At 35.6% G+C, this 17,000-nt stretch overlaps 1 protein-coding gene across 4 annotated transcripts in view; it reads left to right on the top strand.

Annotated features, from left to right (window-relative positions):
• TFDP1 (transcription factor Dp-1) overlaps window positions 1–16,390 on the top strand; it is a 40,462-nt gene extending 24,072 nt beyond the window's left edge. For 2 of the 4 annotated variants that reach the window (XM_035317490.1, XM_035317488.1), the window contains exons 5-12: window positions 3,944–4,065; window positions 5,694–5,859; window positions 6,068–6,214; window positions 9,741–9,809; window positions 10,864–11,015; window positions 11,648–11,814; window positions 12,394–12,475; window positions 15,066–16,390. In XM_035317490.1, coding sequence (XP_035173381.1) covers window positions 3,944–4,065; window positions 5,694–5,859; window positions 6,068–6,214; window positions 9,741–9,809; window positions 10,864–11,015; window positions 11,648–11,814; window positions 12,394–12,475; window positions 15,066–15,213 — 1,053 coding nt within the window. In that variant the 3' untranslated portion in view covers window positions 15,214–16,390. Of the gene's footprint in view, window positions 1–2,717; window positions 2,811–3,943; window positions 4,066–5,693; window positions 5,860–6,067; window positions 6,215–9,740; window positions 9,810–10,863; window positions 11,016–11,647; window positions 11,815–12,393; window positions 12,476–15,065 lie in introns of those variants that run through there. The other 2 variants (XM_035317505.1, XM_035317499.1) reach the window with 2 other exon arrangements.
• Window positions 16,391–17,000: the final 610 nt, after the last annotated feature.

Genomic DNA, 17,000 nt, shown 5'->3' with positions numbered 1-17,000 from the left:
ATACGTTATGAGAAGTCATTTCTCTATTGATCAAAATTAAGATCAACTGAGAGCTGGTCTCATTTCATCTTCCGGAAAGCAACTGTAATGTGTAAACATCTGGAATTTCTTATATTTGGGTTTCTTTTCAGTTCAAGAGCAGTTTACCATCTCCCTTGCCCGACTCTAAGCTCTAGGGAGTGTTTTATAACTGAGGTTGCCTAAAACTGTGCCACTTTAACTGCACAGATGTTGTGGAAAGCCCACTCCCTCTGCAATTACCAGTCTATCTGTATAATTGCTCTATCTGTATAATTGCTTATCGACTATACTTTGAAACTGTGACCATGCTCAGATAGCTGCTCTGGCACAGCTGTCAGTTTGAAGAGAGCCTGGAGGTGGGGAGGTTGACAAAACAAACAACCAAACCAAACCTCTACATCCACCAGTGTTCTTAATTGATTTGCAGTAGTGCATCGCGAACTATGTTCAACTCCTGAGCTTCACATAATTTGAGGAGTCCCATCTGAGTCAGACTGAAGATAGTTGAGTAGCAAAGTGTCAGTATAATTGCAGATTATTTGTGCTGTGTTACCAGTGGTGGTGGTGAACTAACTCCCTCCAGCAATTACTTGAAAGTTAAAGTGCATTAAAATGAGTTTAACTGATGTTGCCTCTTTAGTAGGAGACAGTTCGTAAATAAATAATCCAAACAAGGAAACAGAGTTGTAATGACATGTAGATATCTCTTCCAGGTTTTATTGCTAGGCTGTGTACATAGTAGATTTTAATGTTGAAAGTGAAAGGTAACTTAAAAAATAAGCCTTTTCTCAAAGCACCAAAGCCATGGTTTAATAATTAAATGACAAATTATCTGATGCCTTCTTAAACTTTGAACAATGAGTAAATAGATGTATACAAATGTGGTTTTTATCTGTGTATGTATATTTCCACATACAAATCGCATATTTAAATTGACAAATGCTCATGCTCATTGCTCATTGCTCATGCTCAAATGCTCATGCTCATTGACAAATGTTTTATAATGATTAATTTTGCATGGTAAGATTATTAAAAATTTTGTTTCTGAAAGAACCATTCTTAATATCATAGTCTTTGGTAGTATGATTACTGTGTGAAATTCACATTCTCAGTAATAAGTTTTTCATCACTTTGCTAAAATATTCAGAATAAGACAATAAATTTTGATGAAATAAGGGTCCCGTATGAGAGCATATTTGTATAGGCTATTATTACCAATACAAAATTAAATGCTTGGTTGTATGTCACTAAAGAAGAGGTGGAGTTTATTTTATGTGTATATAGAGAGAAACTCTGGATAAATTTATTCTGGCTTTATGATTTTAGAAGGACAGCAAGAATTTTCTGTCAATGAGCCAAATGTTCTTGAGGATCGGAGTTGTTGAGTAGGCTTGTGACCCTGTTCAACTTTCTAACCCTTGACTGCTTAAACCAGTTTTTTAATATTTAAGTACTTAATTTTCTGAGCTTGTGTTCTTTGTTCAGTGTTCAGTTAGTCTGATTTCTTTTTCTTAGCAGGAAAATGTGCATGAGGACAGTATTTAGTACAGTGAAGTGCTTCGTGTAGACTCTTGCTGTTCGCTGTTCTTTTCCATGGTCTTGATTTTACTGATTCTTAAGGAGCCGGATTGTAATCTTGTTCTCCCTGTAAATCAGGAAACTTTAGAGAACAGCAGACAATTATTTTTCTACTTCTCCATTCTTTGCCTCTCCTCTCCCTGTTTTCCTTAAAACTATCTTTTATAATTACACCTGTAAGCTTTTGTTTTAGGATGTTCCCAGTGACATGATACTGCCTCACTCTTTCAGTGTTTTTTTTTTTTTTATTTGAAGTCATGGTTGTTTATGAACTTGTGAGTAAAAGTTAGGGACATCAACATTTCTTTTAAGGAGCCAATAACACCAAGTAATTCTTTAGCAGAATCTGAAGCTTCAGGCTGTAGAGTCTTCTGTATTACCAATACATGCTTCTTCAGATTTGGTAAGATGTTTGGCCTAGACAGCTGCTTTGTTAAGGAGTTTTACTTCACTTGCTTACAAAGTAGAGAGGCTCACCAGTTCTTTCTGAAGTTCTGGAGTATTTCTGCCATTTGTGTCCTTCAAATACTGAAAGAAATTGGACATGTTTGGAAACAATGTAATGCAGTTACTGGTAGATGATTTGCATTTTGGATTAAAAATGTACAAATTCTAAGCCTGTATGGCAGTCCTTGTCTTTAAAAGGCAGTATAGATGCATCTTTCAGAAAAAAAAAAAAGAAAATCACCACTCTTGTGGTTATAAACAGAAAAAAAAAGAGTGATTAGATTTAAAGTGGCTATTAAAAAACAAACATCCCATCTACGCTGAAGTTCATTTTTGTCTGTTTTATTTCCATTCTATAGAAAAATAGCAGTCTTAATACATGGTTGTTCACTATATGAAGACTTTTCAACCTGTAAGGGAAATTGTTAGAATTTTTTAAGGAAAGTTCTTTTATTTCTAAGTTTCTCTCTGAGACATGTATCATTTGTGTCATGTATAAGCTTAAATCTGAGACATGCTCTTTATGTAAAAGTTGAGCTTTTTAAAGATATAACCTGAAAGCATATGATTCTGGCTACTTTGCAGACTTCTGTGAGTTAGATTGGGAATACTGAGCAGGTTTTGAATTTACTAAACAGACTTTACTTTTCCATTCTAGAAATGAGTGTGGGTTTATCTCCATCCATTTACTTCTTTGTACTGCTGAATGTTTAACGACACTACTGAGCACAGTGTAGATTTCCAGTGTTTGCTGTTGCCAAATGGTTTGTTTTTCTCCAAGCTTTATAACTCCACTCCCTCCCTCTGTATGGGTTTGGCTTCCCATCTTTATGCACTGTGTTACATGTTAGGCACCAAGGTGATGGGCTTGTTTGTGAAAATGGGAAGCAAGGGCGTAGGGTGGGACCTTTAATTTTAGCCTTTGCAAGAAAAATGTCGTCTCTACCAGTCTTCTCTAACCGTATCCTAAAGAATAAAAAATGGCTAAGAGCTTTCCTCTCTTCTCTCTATTGCCTGTGTTACCTAAATAGAGCACTGACTGTCCTTGTGGCATTCTGAGATGTTGGTGAACCAGACCTTTTTTCATGAGATCAGTGAAACTGAAAAGGTTGTGGACAGAATCACTGGTGGGTGGCTACAGGAATTGTGGTCATCTAAGGGCAAAAGACAAAGCAGTGAGATCAGACATCTAGAATATCCTTCAAGATGTTAATTCCACCTCTTCTTAAAAACATTCTGTAAGAAATGGCCTAAGACAAGAGGTTAAAACACCTGAATTTTTTTGTCTGTATTTGGAAGAGAACTGCCAGTGGCAAAATTGATGGTGTTTCTTTTCCCGGGTAGAAAGTGAGCTGGTTCACATACACCCAGCGCTTGTTCTGTATTCCCCACCCTCATTCTGTTTTCCACAATGAGCAGTTTTGGTTATGAATAGTAGTAGGGGAGATTGGTTGGCTTTCTGTAAGAACTGGAAACATTTTAAGTGGATGGTTTCATTTCGACATTTTAAGTTTTTCTACTTTATTCTTGCAAAGGCTAAATTACTGCAGCTAGCTTGAGGAGTAAACTTTAAATTTTGTTAGTGAGGCAGACTGTAGCTAAAGGAAAATGGAATGCTTTTGTCTAAAACCAAAATCTGCAGTAAGTGAGAAAGTTAGCATGAAAATCTTGTTTAGGAAAGATGAAACAAATGATTATTACTTAGGGAGTGCTCTGACTATGTAATGTGTAGTCTGAAGATGTTTATGCTAATGTGTATAAGTTGAAAACGTCTAATAGAAGTGGGTAGAAACAAAGTGTTATTCATGCTTGGGTAATACATCACTTGAATATTGCAGCATCTGAATATCTTGGAATAATTATGTTTATTTTCCAAATGATTTTATCTTTACTGTAGGTTATTAGTACACCTCAGAGACCTTCAGCGCCAAATACTATCCTGGTAGGAAGCCCACATACACCTAATACACATTTTGTATCACAGAACCAGACTGCAGATTCTTCGCCGTGGTCTGCTGGGTGAGCTAAATAAAAGTTGCAAAGGATTAATAAATTGCTTGAAACTTTTGTTCTAAACGTTCTCTGTGCTAGTGTATGCACTCTTGAGGTGAGCTGTGTGAGAAGAACAGTCTACTCACCTTTCAACTAGGAGCACTTCAACGTTAAAGTATACTGTATTAAAAAATAGACATACAGGAATGAATATCTGCTCATTTGTCATACAAGCAAGTAGAGTATTTTCTTTAAACACTGACAGATTTTCTCATGTTACTTGGATTTAGAGAATTCAGCTCTTAAAAGGACACAGGAATTCACCTGATTTGATTCACATTTTAATTTGGCATTTCTATTTTGCTGGGTTATTTCCAAGACAAGACAGTATACTTCAGATTGAAAAAGTATATCTTGAAGAATCATTTTAAATAAGAATAAAGCCTTTACTGCAGATAAATTTTAGATACAACGACTGTGGTGTTCCGGGTGTCTTTTGTTGTGCAAGTTTGTTTTTAAGGGTTTCTTCTTAACTGTAGTTGTTTTAAGACAGAAATTATCATCAGTGTCCTGTTACACATAGGTAGATTTCTACTTTAGAATTATGATGCATTTGAGAAAATTAGAGGTTCTATTTTTGATACTAATTCTGTTGATACTCAGATTTCTCTTCAAGTTACACAGCACTTTTTATTTAAAAGACATGCAGAAAAATTCATTATACTTCATTCATCTATAGTACCTTTGAAGCTTTTGTAACAGTTTCATAGAATCATAGAGAGGTTTGGGTTGGGAGGGACCTTAAAGCCCACCCAGTTCCAACTCCATGCCGTGGGCAGGGACACCTCCCACCAGCCCAGGTTGCCCAAAGCCCCATTCAGCCTGGCCTTGAACACATGGGGCATCCACAGCTTCTCTGGGCAACCTGGGTCCAGTGCCTCACCACCCTCACAGTAAAGATTTTGTTCGTAATGGCTAATCTGGACCTACCCTCTTTTAGTGTAAAGCCTCCTGGTTCTCTCACTACCCTCCCTGACAAAGTGTCCCTCCCCAGCTTTCCTGTAGCCCCCATTAGGTACTGGAAGGCTGCTGTAAGATCTCCCTGGAGCCTTTTCTCCAGGCTGAACAACCCCTACTCTCTGAGCCTCTCTTCATAGGAGAAGTGCTTAACCAGTGAAATGAGTTCAAACAGTGTATCTGTTCAATCAGTATCAGACTTAGAACAATATTCAACCAATTAAGTTTTTGTTGCAAAACTAGATGGGCTATCTAAAAAAAAAAAAAAGAGAAAAATAAATTATCTGTTGTAATTGACTTCTCATTTTAGCCTTTCCCCCCATCTTGAAGATTGTAAGGTTTTCCTTACTGACTTCTTCAAGGAATGTCCCTGTCGTTAACTTATCTGCTACTGGAGCTAGCAGAGTTGCCAAAAAGATAAATCTGTATTGTGTCTGAGCATAAAGATGGTAGACTTGTTACTGTAAATTTTATCAAGGGATGGGGGAGAGGAATATTAGGAAAAAAATTGTTGGAAAGGGGTAGCATAACAAAAGGAAAGACTTGCTTTTTACTGTAGTGAGCCTGTATTTGAAAAAGCTACGTTAAGTATTCCAAAGTTCAAATCTTCTTAAATTACTTATTATGTGTATGTTTAGGAAGCGGAACAAAAAAGGAGAGAAGAATGGCAAAGGTTTACGTCATTTCTCTATGAAGGTTTGTGAGAAGGTACAAAGAAAAGGAACCACTTCATATAATGAGGTGGCAGACGAGTTGGTTGCAGAGTTCAGTACCACTGATAATCACATTTCACCAAATGAATCAGTAAGTATATGGGAGGACAAGTACAGGTGAACTCAAGGGGGGAAGATAAATTTCTTTAGAGAAACAAATGCATTTCTGCATTTCTTTTCCTCCTGCTAAATGAAAAACAGTTCAGATACTACCCAAGTTTACCCATTTACTGTAATATATTTTATTTTCAAATATTTTTGTCACAGGTATGTTTTTGATTAATGCACTATGTCTACAGCAGGCTTATGACCAGAAGAATATTAGACGACGTGTCTATGATGCCTTAAATGTCCTTATGGCCATGAACATTATCTCTAAGGAGAAGAAGGAAATCAAATGGATCGGTCTACCTACTAACTCGGCTCAGGAATGTCAGAATTTAGAGGTATTTGTATAGGAAATTCACAATGGCTTTGTGTTTGAATAAAAGTTCACTTGAATATGTTTTTATCCTGCATGTGATCTTCTGAGATAGCAAGATAGAATAGTTGGATATCTTTTGAGTCTTTTTTTTCCCATTTGTATTTAGAGAACACACATCTAACCAGATTGCTTGAATAATTTTTTGAAGTAATTCTTCTACGTCAGGAGCAACTCTGCTACACAACACTTAAAATGTATGCGAAGTGGTTCCAATTGGAAGTTAATCAAAGTGAATAACTAATGTACATTTCCACTGCAGTAGTGGTGGTCAAAGCTGAGGCAAATTGTTTTCTCCAGATGCCACACAAATAATATATTTGCAGTGATAGATGTTAAATGTCAATCAGTATATGCACACAGCGCTCCTTTGTTGCTGTAGGTCATTTTTGTTTCTGATAGTTGTCTTACATAAACATGTCAAAATTTTTTACTACGAGCCTTAGGAGAGAAGCAAAATGTTTAATGCTCAGAGGCATTCCTAAGTTCTGGCAGAATTTTTCAATTTCATTTATAAGTATCCTGAGTCCTACACTTGCAGGATAATAAACTTACTGAGGTTTACAGAGGTCAATTTACTTTATCAGAAGAGAATGAGGTTTTTGTATTTGTTCTTAGCAAGTGTTAAGTTCCCTTCAGTAGAACTTAAAGGCAATATAAAAGCAGACAAGTTGAGAAAAGTATTTTGGAACCTATCTAAAAAGGCCTAATTCTGTGAACATTTTTGTTTGATGCTGGTAACTGTTTTTTCAGTTGCCAATGTAATTGCTATCTAGATGAAGAAAATATAACAGATCTAATCAATCTGAGTTTCGTTTAAGTAAGATACTTACCCTAAATTAAAATTACTAGGGTGAGAGAGTGACAATCAGGGCATTAAAAACTAGGGTGAAGTGGTTTGAAGATGTCTGTTCTGTGTGCTGAATAGGAAATCAGTTGTCTGGGAGGATTTTCAAGCTGATCTTTTTGAATCTGTCTCATAAAGTGTGATATTGCCAATAATGTTGGAGCAACAAAAAAAAAAGATGCATGGCTTGTTCTACTGAATTTAGTGCCATGACTGATAATGTCCTAAAGAAGGGTGGGATAATATTAATACTGACAGAAGAAGCAACTTAAAATGTTCAGTGAAATTTCATGCATTTAAGATGTGTAGAATGCTAATTTCTGGTATCAAAGTGAGAATTTGTTAATTGCAAGTCACAACAGGAGAAAGGGATTCTGTTAACCATGGGGTAATCAAACCACCAGTGTATGTATCTTTGGAAATGGCAGAAATTATATGATGTGTTGAGCTTGCTTAAGGAATTTGCAAGATTCCTCCCTTCTCCCATTATTACTTCATGAGTATTATAGCTCCAATTTTTCTGCAAGGTCTGTCGACATTTAAATTGTTAGTGACATTATCTGGAAAGTTTTGTGATAAGTTTTGTTTTTTTAACAAGCTCATAGAGGCTAATATTTAATTTGTGAAATTGTCAAGCATAATAAACTTTTTTTTGACTATTCCAGTTGAAAATGTTTAGCCTCACCCTTAAACTGTTTAAAAAGTAAACAAGATAGTTCATAAGGGAAAAAATGAGCTTGGGGGATTCCCCATTAAGCATTTAGTATTGTAAGTCTTTTTAAACTTGTATTTTCTTTGTAGAGTATCAGAAATGGTAAAATACATCCTGATAGCGCAAAAAGGGTTGTGGGTACAGTTAAGAAGGTCTGTATCTTGAATTAATATAGAAAGCAGTGTAGTTTACATGTATGTGATAGGAAAATATCTCGGGTCATTTGTGGTCTTTTTTTTTTTTGAAGGAGGCAGTTATTTCTAAGGCTAAATTAAAAGCACTGGGCTTAGTCTTCTTTATTCATTAACATCATGCCTTTGAAGTTTTTTCAACAGTGTACGCTTGTAATTTCTTCATCAAGAAGAAATTCTGCATGTAAATTTTAGGCATGTAAATTTTGGGCATTCTGCATGTAAATTTTAACTCCAGTCATTTTGCTTTTAGTGCATATTATAAGGACATAAGAACAAAAATTCATCTTCAGATGAGCAGTCTGTCTATACTAGTGTCTTGCCGGACAGTAGCAGTAACCTAGGAAGGAGTATACAATTAGAGAAAACAATGATGCTTTCTCCTGTAACTGGTGGCTCAGGCACAACCTGAGACAGATACGTGTATATATCCTTCTATTTAATAGCCTTTAATTTTGTACAAAGTTTGCCATTAACATTGAATCTTTTATAGCAGTGAGATTTTCAGCTGCATTAGGAGTTTCTTGTGAAATACATTTTTTGTTTGTTTTTCAAGCATACTTTATTTAGTTGATATCCTCTGGTGTTGGTGTTTGGTGGTGTTTTTTTGGATCGGGAGTGATGGTGACCCAGTCATTCACTTTCTCCATGTTACTCATGGCTTATAGTTATCTCCCTCATTCTCCCACCTTATTTTGTTCTCCTTTCTAAGAAGTCCTAACTTACTCATTATTTCCTTGTATGGTATCTATTCCATACTATAAATTATCCTGATTGTTCTTTTATGTGGCCTTTTTGAAATAGGAACACAAGACCTACAGAATCCAAGATACAAAACTTCAGGGTTCGTACACTGATGTAGTGATAACTTGTGTTATGGTCTCTGCTCCTTGCCTAATAAATTTTTTGACTATGTACTAGACTGATGTTTTTGTAGATACTGTAGTTCAAGATCTATTTACTGAGTGGCAATATGTAATTCAGAGCTCGTCACTTTTTCTAAAATTTGCATGAATAGGATTATGGTTTCTCACATATACCACATTCTATTTACCAGCATCAATTTTGATGGTTTTATCACTCAGTGCTACAAAGGCACTTCCAATGTACTTTGTGATGAGCTCTCTTCTTTTTACTATACTAGATAGCCCAACATTGTCAGCAAATTGTCACCTTGCTGTTCATACCCTTATTCTGATCCTTTATAATTTGAGTAATAGTCTGTAAAAGAAATCCTTGTGAGAATCTGTTGGTGACTTCCTCCACTGAGAAAGCTATTTATTTTGTACTGTATTGTCCCCTATCTTCTATATTATTATCTAGTATGCATTTAATACTGTGGGGACATAACCTTTGATTCTGTAACAGCTTCATTTCTTTAAGAGTCTTTATTCTCTCTCCTCCAATATCAGTAGAGGATATCGAGTGGATGCACCTGGTCCGCGTGCTCTTTGCCTCCTTCAGAGAATCTGGATAACTCTTTGAGGCATAACTTCTGTTTGCAAAGAAACTTTTACACTCACTAATATTTTCTACTTTATTCCTCCATGTGTTAATTCTGCTTTGTTACAGTTTCCATCAGTAGTACTGATGTGAGACTGGGTGGATTTCTGAATCATCAGCAGAACCTTAATGACTGACATCATACTTCGTGCCTTCAGTTCTCTGGTATTTAAGCAATTTAAGGGGAGAAAATGCTGTTTAAAACCAACAAACTAACCAGTCCTCTTTCTGTCTTAAGGTGGAGAAACAGAGAAGACTTGAAAGAATAAAGCAAAAACAGTCTCAACTACAAGAACTCATTCTACAGGTACAGTCAAGGTACTCTTGTCTATAGGGCAAGGTAACTTAATGTGTATTCCTGTTTTATCCCAGTGAGGGATGGGAGATGTCTAAGAAGACTATGTCTTGCCTTTCTTGAACATTGCCACCCCTGTTGTATAGGTGGCTTAGTTGTTCTGGAGCAGTTGCTGAATTGTAACTGAACCTCTTTCCAGATTTCACCTATTAGATTGTGGGAAGCAGCAGTCTATCCCCTAAGTGGTTCCAGTGGTTCACTGGAGTGTGTCCCTTAGGAATTCCATTACATATGCAGTAAGGATGAGAGTCTCGAGAAGAGCTTGCAGAAAGAAAAGACAGCTGTGGAACAGCAATCTCTACAACTCTGATATTTATCAGCCTCTGTTTGCTTTGGGTTTTGTTTCTAATTCCTGTTCATTTAATTTGATTCCGTGACCAGGAAAGTACTTCATTTGGTGACTTGCTGTAAGGTTTTAATATAACTTGAGTTTTAATAGTTGAGTAATTTTAGTTCTTAAGTTTGCTAATCTTTAAAATACGAACTTTCCATTCTGAAAAATTGTTGGTAAGAAATACAGGAGTAAAGTCACTGATCTTAGTTAAATGATTCAGAAACCTAATGTCAGATGTTCACATCTCAAACTTTAGCCTTTTTTTAGCATACCATTTGAGCCAAAATACAGTATTAATCATTCAACTATTATTGTAGAGTTCAGTAGCTAGCAGGAAGTACTAAACAGAGTGGAAGTAAGATGCTGTATGAGTCTTGCTTTTTGCAGTCACTGTTATCTCTTCTCTCTGACAAGGATCTGCTCAAGGGATCTGTCCTGATGTAGTTCTTAGATACGTTTTTTTTTACTTCAACTAATTTTTATCATTTCTGCATTTTTAATACTCTAATTTTTGTCTCTTGTTGCATCTTAAAATTCAGGAATGTGATGAACATTCTTTGTTCATTTCTGCATTTACATGCTACAACCATTGTCGGTATTCATTGAGGGATTTTTAGGTTAACCAAATGTTGAAGGTTCAATTCACTCCCATATCACTATTGCTTTTTGTAGCAAATTGCCTTCAAGAACCTCGTTCAGCGAAATCGTCAGGCAGAACAACAGGCAAATCGGCCACCACCTTCCAATTCTGTCATCCATTTGCCATTCATCATTGTGAACACCAGCAAGAAAACAGTGATTGACTGCAGTATTTCAAATGACAAGTGAGTAAATGAAGTTTTCTTTCTGGCTTTTGGTACAGCTGAGTTTTATGTCTATGTTAAAGAGTTAATCTATAATTGTTAAAACTGAAGTATGAATAAGCATACATCTACCTTTTGTAGACTGAGAACCCTCAGTTTGGATAGCATAATGTTGAATCAAGCTAGGAAAGTATGAACTGTCTAGAAATTTTAAAAGTGTAGTAAGTCAGCTCTGCTGAATTTCTAGGTGATACTTTACCAAGTAGTGTAAACTTGCCATTGATGTGATGAAATACAGCCAGCAGACTTGAAAATGGATGTTGCTTTTAGAACTGCTGTTCTCTGGTTTTAGTTCAAAAACCTAAGCTTTTCATCTGCTAAGTAAAAGCTGAAAGTAGTAATCATTTCTGCTTGCACTATTAGCTTACAAGAAAAGGTTAAAAAAATACATAAGAAAGATGACACGGTAGACAGCTTTTGCCAGCAAAAAGAGAGGAATGGGATTAGAGAAATATTGATCAAATGCACAAAATAAGTATTTAAAACTTTTAATATCTGTATCTGTTAAATGTAAAATGCATGTGTAATTTTAATTTTAGTTACGTTTAAGTGACTGGAAAGATGAAGTTAATTGAGATGTTTTTCCCCTACAGGTTTGAGTATCTATTTAATTTTGACAATACTTTTGAAATTCATGATGATATAGAAGTACTAAAACGAATGGGGATGGCCTGTGGGCTAGAATCTGGAAGCTGTTCAGCAGAGGACCTAAAAATTGCAAGGAGTTTGGTTCCCAAAGCTTTGGAACCATATGTGACAGGTTAGTTACTCTTAAGAGTTCACTTGTTTTCCTTCTTAATATGGAAATGGAGGAAAAAAAACATGAGATTATTTAAGATCAGTTAATTTCCACTGGTTTGTGGTGTAGATTTTTAAGTTTTCAAATGTGTGCTTTTTAGTCTATGTTAGGGAACAAAAAACATAGAGATTCTTAAAGAAGGGGCTGTTGCTGTTCAGAGAACTGCATTTTGCACTGTCCCATGCCAGTAGATCTTTTCAGTGTGTATTTTTTTTTTTTATGAGGACATTACTTAGAGTTGATTTGTCTGAAAAGGGAAAAGGTATTAAGTGCTAACATGGTCCTGGCTTCGTTTTATGATGTTTTATAATTTTTGCTATATAAGGACACTGAAGAGTTCTGTGTTGCTCACTTGAAAATAAAATGTATAATTTATTTTGAATTTTTGCAGTCACTAGCTTTTTAATTATGAAATTTTGGGTATAGGGCATTAATATGTTGGTTTGGTTGTAAGACATTTTCTGGACTCTAAAAAGATTAAGCCTTTTCAGTGAATAAGAAGAGCTGAAATATTGTTGAAATACTTGTTTGTTTTTACAGAAATGGCTCAGGGATCAATCAGCAGTGTATATGTCACATCTTCATCAGGTTCTGCATCAAATGGCACAAGATTTTCAGCCAGGTGAGTTGGAATTATCAATTAGTTTTGAAAACCATTAAGCATGAAGTAAAATTAATTACAGATGAAATACTTTGTGAAACTAGTTGTACTTTGATTAAATATGGTGTGGAGATGTGTTTGAGTTTATCCTCAGACATGGCTTTAACTTGACTAGAGGTGCTTCTTCCCAGTGTCATTAAAGAAACCTTGCTCAAGGTATTGGAAAACAAATCGATCAGACTGCTGTTAATCTTGAAGATGTTTTTTTTTTGTTTAGTTCTGACTTTGTGACAAGAAAACAGATACTCGTCTAAAAACATAATCTGGTCAAGATTCTCACTTGGTCATTGGTGTCTAGTGTAAAACTGAACCCTGGTGTTTGGACTTTAAACAGCATCAGATGCTGGTAGAACAATAAGCCATGACTTTGTTTAACTTTGTGTGAGCATGTGCCATTTCAGTTAAGCATTTGCTTAACTAATATTTTTTCTCTTTCTGTATTAAGGCACTTTATGTAGTCACTACTGACTACCATTTTGTCATAGGATTAATTAAAAAAGATTCCCTTTAGTGAGCTTTGAGTTTTAAAATGACTGAAATGTTAATGAGATGTTTAACATGATTAACATACACTCGAATGCAGCAAGTTGATGAGCTGAGCAAATTATCTGCAAAAGTGTTTGTTTTCTGCAAGCTTTTTGTTTTATTGTGTTTGGAAACTTAGCTTTGTTTGAAATGTCAATTGCATTTGTCGGAAGTGTCATGCTACTAATCCAGTCTGGGCAATTCAGAATGAGAAGGAAAGGGTAAGTTCTAGATTGTGTAGGTTTTTTTCCATAGCAGTGACTTAGGTGTCAGAGTCACTGTCTCCGTCTCTGCCTCATCAATTATTTGGGAAATTGCTATACCGAAATTCTTAAGGAAGACCTAGTTTGGGGGATATTCCTTATGGCATTTGTATTAAAAGGCAAAACCCTGACATCCTTACCTAAAAATATCTCATCAGTATAAGGCTTTATTCTGTTTCTCTGAAGGTGTGATCTTCTGGCAGCTTTTTCTCACCTGTTTGTCTTTCCCTCAGAGTTAGAAGAAGGCCTTTCTAAAGATACAGTACCTAGCTTACTTTGAAAGTGTAATTGTATTAGCCATTTAAACATTATTTGGGAGAAAAATTGCAACATTTTGTATATGATGAGCTTATTTTTTTCTTTGTGTTCTGGAAAGTCAGGGAAATAAGGGAAACAGTTGAGCTGGACTTAACTGTTGAAGTTAAGTCCTTATGAACAAGACTACCAGCAATGGAGAGGGCAGCTTATACAGCTGCCCAAAAGAGCGTGAGGGGAACGTAGCCTAACAGCCTGTTCTGTGTTAGGAAAATGAAGTTCAGTGAGAATTGTGACAAAATACGTTTAGAAAAGCAGAAGAGAGAAGGTACTGTCTTCTTTAGAGAAGTACTTCAAAAACTGGGGTGCTTGTTATTCTGCCAGTAGTGGAAAGAGGGGAGGTGGGCTATGCTTGGGTAATTATGGTTAGCTAGTTTGCCACCGATTTCAGATCAAATAAAACAAAACAAAGCACTAGATTAATTTATTCAAGATTAAAGAATAGGAATATAACTTTACTGAAAGTACTTTGAATGGTGTAAAGACAGACTTCCAAACCTTTGAGTTAGTTCAACACAACAAGACTGTGCATGACTGATTATACATGTTAACTGGATTAAAAAAATGACCAGCAAATGTATTTTTGAAAAAAATGATGAATATCTGTCAAGTTAGAAATGCTATTTCATTGATTTTCAGGAAAAGGGTTTTTCACTAATTTCAACTAAGAATGTGAAACTTGATTATAAAAAGATTAGCAAAATCGCAAATAATGATGGAGGCAGAAATGTACTGACTGCTAAAAATAAAATTCTTCTGGATACAGTTAATTCCTCTAGGAACAAGAAATGTCAGACCGTATCTACAATATGTCTTATGGGGTCTGGGGGGGAGAACATATTTAAGTAAGAAAGTGCATGCTCTCTAAATCTACTTGCTGTTCTAAGAGGCATATTTTCAGTGCTTTTACAGGAGATAAAAATTGAGGGTGCTAAACAGTTTTTCTTAAAACTAGAAAAACACAGTGAGACTAAAAATATCCCGTTTAAAAATGCAGCATGGTAGTTGGCCATATAACAACAATGAATTAACCAGGAGAAACTGTGAATTCATTACTTTCCAAATCAAGACTAGTGCTTCTGGATGACACGATTCACTTGTGATGCAAGTGTCTGGTGCTACATAAAAATGTTTTGGGCCTTAGGTAGCTGTTTACTCTTAAAAGTAAACATACCTTAAATGAAATTTGAAAAACATGCTTGTAAAGCACTTGTGAAAGGATTTCATCATTATATTAAACCCCATGGAACAAACGTAGTAAGAAATGTTTCAAAATTACTTCAACTGTTAGAGCTTTTGCGAAGCAACTTAGACATATGTTAAAGACAATTTACAAAGAAGCAGTGGCAGATCCGTTACAGGAGTGGAGCAGATACATGATAATAGTTAAAAGCACAGCAAACTGGGAAAAATCATTAAGCAATGCCAACTGTTTTTTCTTTTTCCAGTGACTTTTCCAATGGTGGAGATGGGATGTTGGCTACAAGCTCCAATGGATCTCAGTACAGTGGCTCCAGAGTTGAAACACCAGTTTCTTACGTAGGGGATGACGATGATGACGACGATGATTTTAATGAAAACGATGATGACGACTGATGCCCTTTGCTTGTAGACTATTTTTTGTTAAAATTCAGCAAGCTTCAGGAATAAATTGTTCTAGGGAGAGAAGTCTCAAATTACTTTGCCCCGTCCCTCAAGGAAAATGTTGGTAAGCAGTTCTGAGTTTAGAAATTGCACCTCTGATAAGCAAACAAGGATTGTTTTATGTAGGATATTTTTAAATGTGGTGTGGATGTGTGTTTTTGATACCAGTGTGTTAATGCAGAGCCTTTATTTACTCGTTTTAGGGGGTTTTGGTTTATTTTTTTTTATTTTTTTTTTTTTTTACTTGAAGGAAAATGGATTTTGCCCCAAATGTTCTTGCTAAGTTTGCTAAAGAAATTGTAGACACATCATTGAGAAATAAAATGCTATCCTTCTGTGGAAAATGAATACACTGAATGGCAATTTATTTGGAGTGTATTTTGATTATACCACTTTTTGAGGGATAGTGAGCTAATGTAGTAGTGTTTTTTTGTTAACCATGCAGTGTCCAAAGAACCAAACAAGAAAGATACGTCCTACTTTTTTACATGTTAAATTCCAGAAATGTTGTTGTGAACTTATTTTCCCTTAAATTATATCTAACATTATGATTCCATCAAGTTTATATACTTGTCACTGTATGTTGGGACATGAATTACAGAGTTTTTGGCAAATGTTTACTGCCAGTTGGTGCAGCTATATAAAATGTCTTGAAGGTTTGGAATGATTTATTGCTTATGGTAAAATTTGCCTGATTTCTTACAGGCAGACTTTGGAAACTTTTTATTATATAGTTGTTTACATACTTATAAGTCTATCATATAAAGACATGTACTGAAACAAATGTTTGTATTTGTTTCATAAGCATCTTCCTGTAATCTATTATAAAGTTGAAATTAAATATAGAGAATGTTTTAAGTTTTTTAACTCAAAATTTGTCAATCATTTTTAATAGTTCATTTTTATAAAAGGAATTTCAGGGCAGGTGGTAGTCTTTTTAAATCTATTCACAAACAATTAACTGCACAAATACTGTCAGCTGCCTATTCTAAGACAGTAGTCTTTTTATTGAAACACAAATAAACTTTTCTGTAATATTTTATGGAATATAAAGAGACTATAATTGTTTGACTTGTTTAACCTTGGCACTGTTAGTTTTTATTAATAAAACGCGCATGGGCATTTTTAACAAGCTCTGTGGTTTTTCTAATTTTAGGGTAATTTTAGAACATGTCACTTCCTCTCGCCACAAGACCTAGAATTAACTGTCTCAGGATACTGCATCTGTGCTACACAGGGCCCTGCCTTTTTGCTTTAGTTCAGTAATTTGTCCTTATAGGTCTTGATATTTTACGATGCAAAGAGCAATATTATACAGTGTACTCTCTTCTTTCATGTCTCTATCCTTCAATCCTGTTGCTCCTCAGAATGTCAGGCCAGGCTTCATACTCTAATCCAGCTGTTCTGTTTAAAACCCCACGCTTGCTGTCTTAACTTTTCATCCCATATTCCTCAGTCCTCGCTTTCTGTTGTGCATTCCCATGTCCTCAAAGCAAGTCTTCATATACTTTCCATATACTTACACCTTTCTGGTACATCAGTCTCTGCTCTCACCTGAAAGCACAGGTTACTGAAATGGCTGTTGCTCTCTCAGGCCACTGCCAGAGTCAGGCTTAGGTGCTACCACAAAGGGAGCTGCAAAGACAAGTTAGGGTAACAATTGCTCTGTCTATGGTAAGGGCTTCTCCACGTGCTTAAACCCTGGGCTAAATGTGAGGAATGTTACGGTTTTTCTCTCT

The sequence above is a fragment of the Oxyura jamaicensis genome, chromosome 1, assembly GCF_011077185.1.
Source record: "Oxyura jamaicensis isolate SHBP4307 breed ruddy duck chromosome 1, BPBGC_Ojam_1.0, whole genome shotgun sequence".
Classification (NCBI taxonomy): domain Eukaryota; kingdom Metazoa; phylum Chordata; class Aves; order Anseriformes; family Anatidae; genus Oxyura; species Oxyura jamaicensis.
The sequence above is the reverse complement of the archived record's forward strand: the minus strand, read 5'-3'. Positions and strand labels throughout refer to the sequence as shown.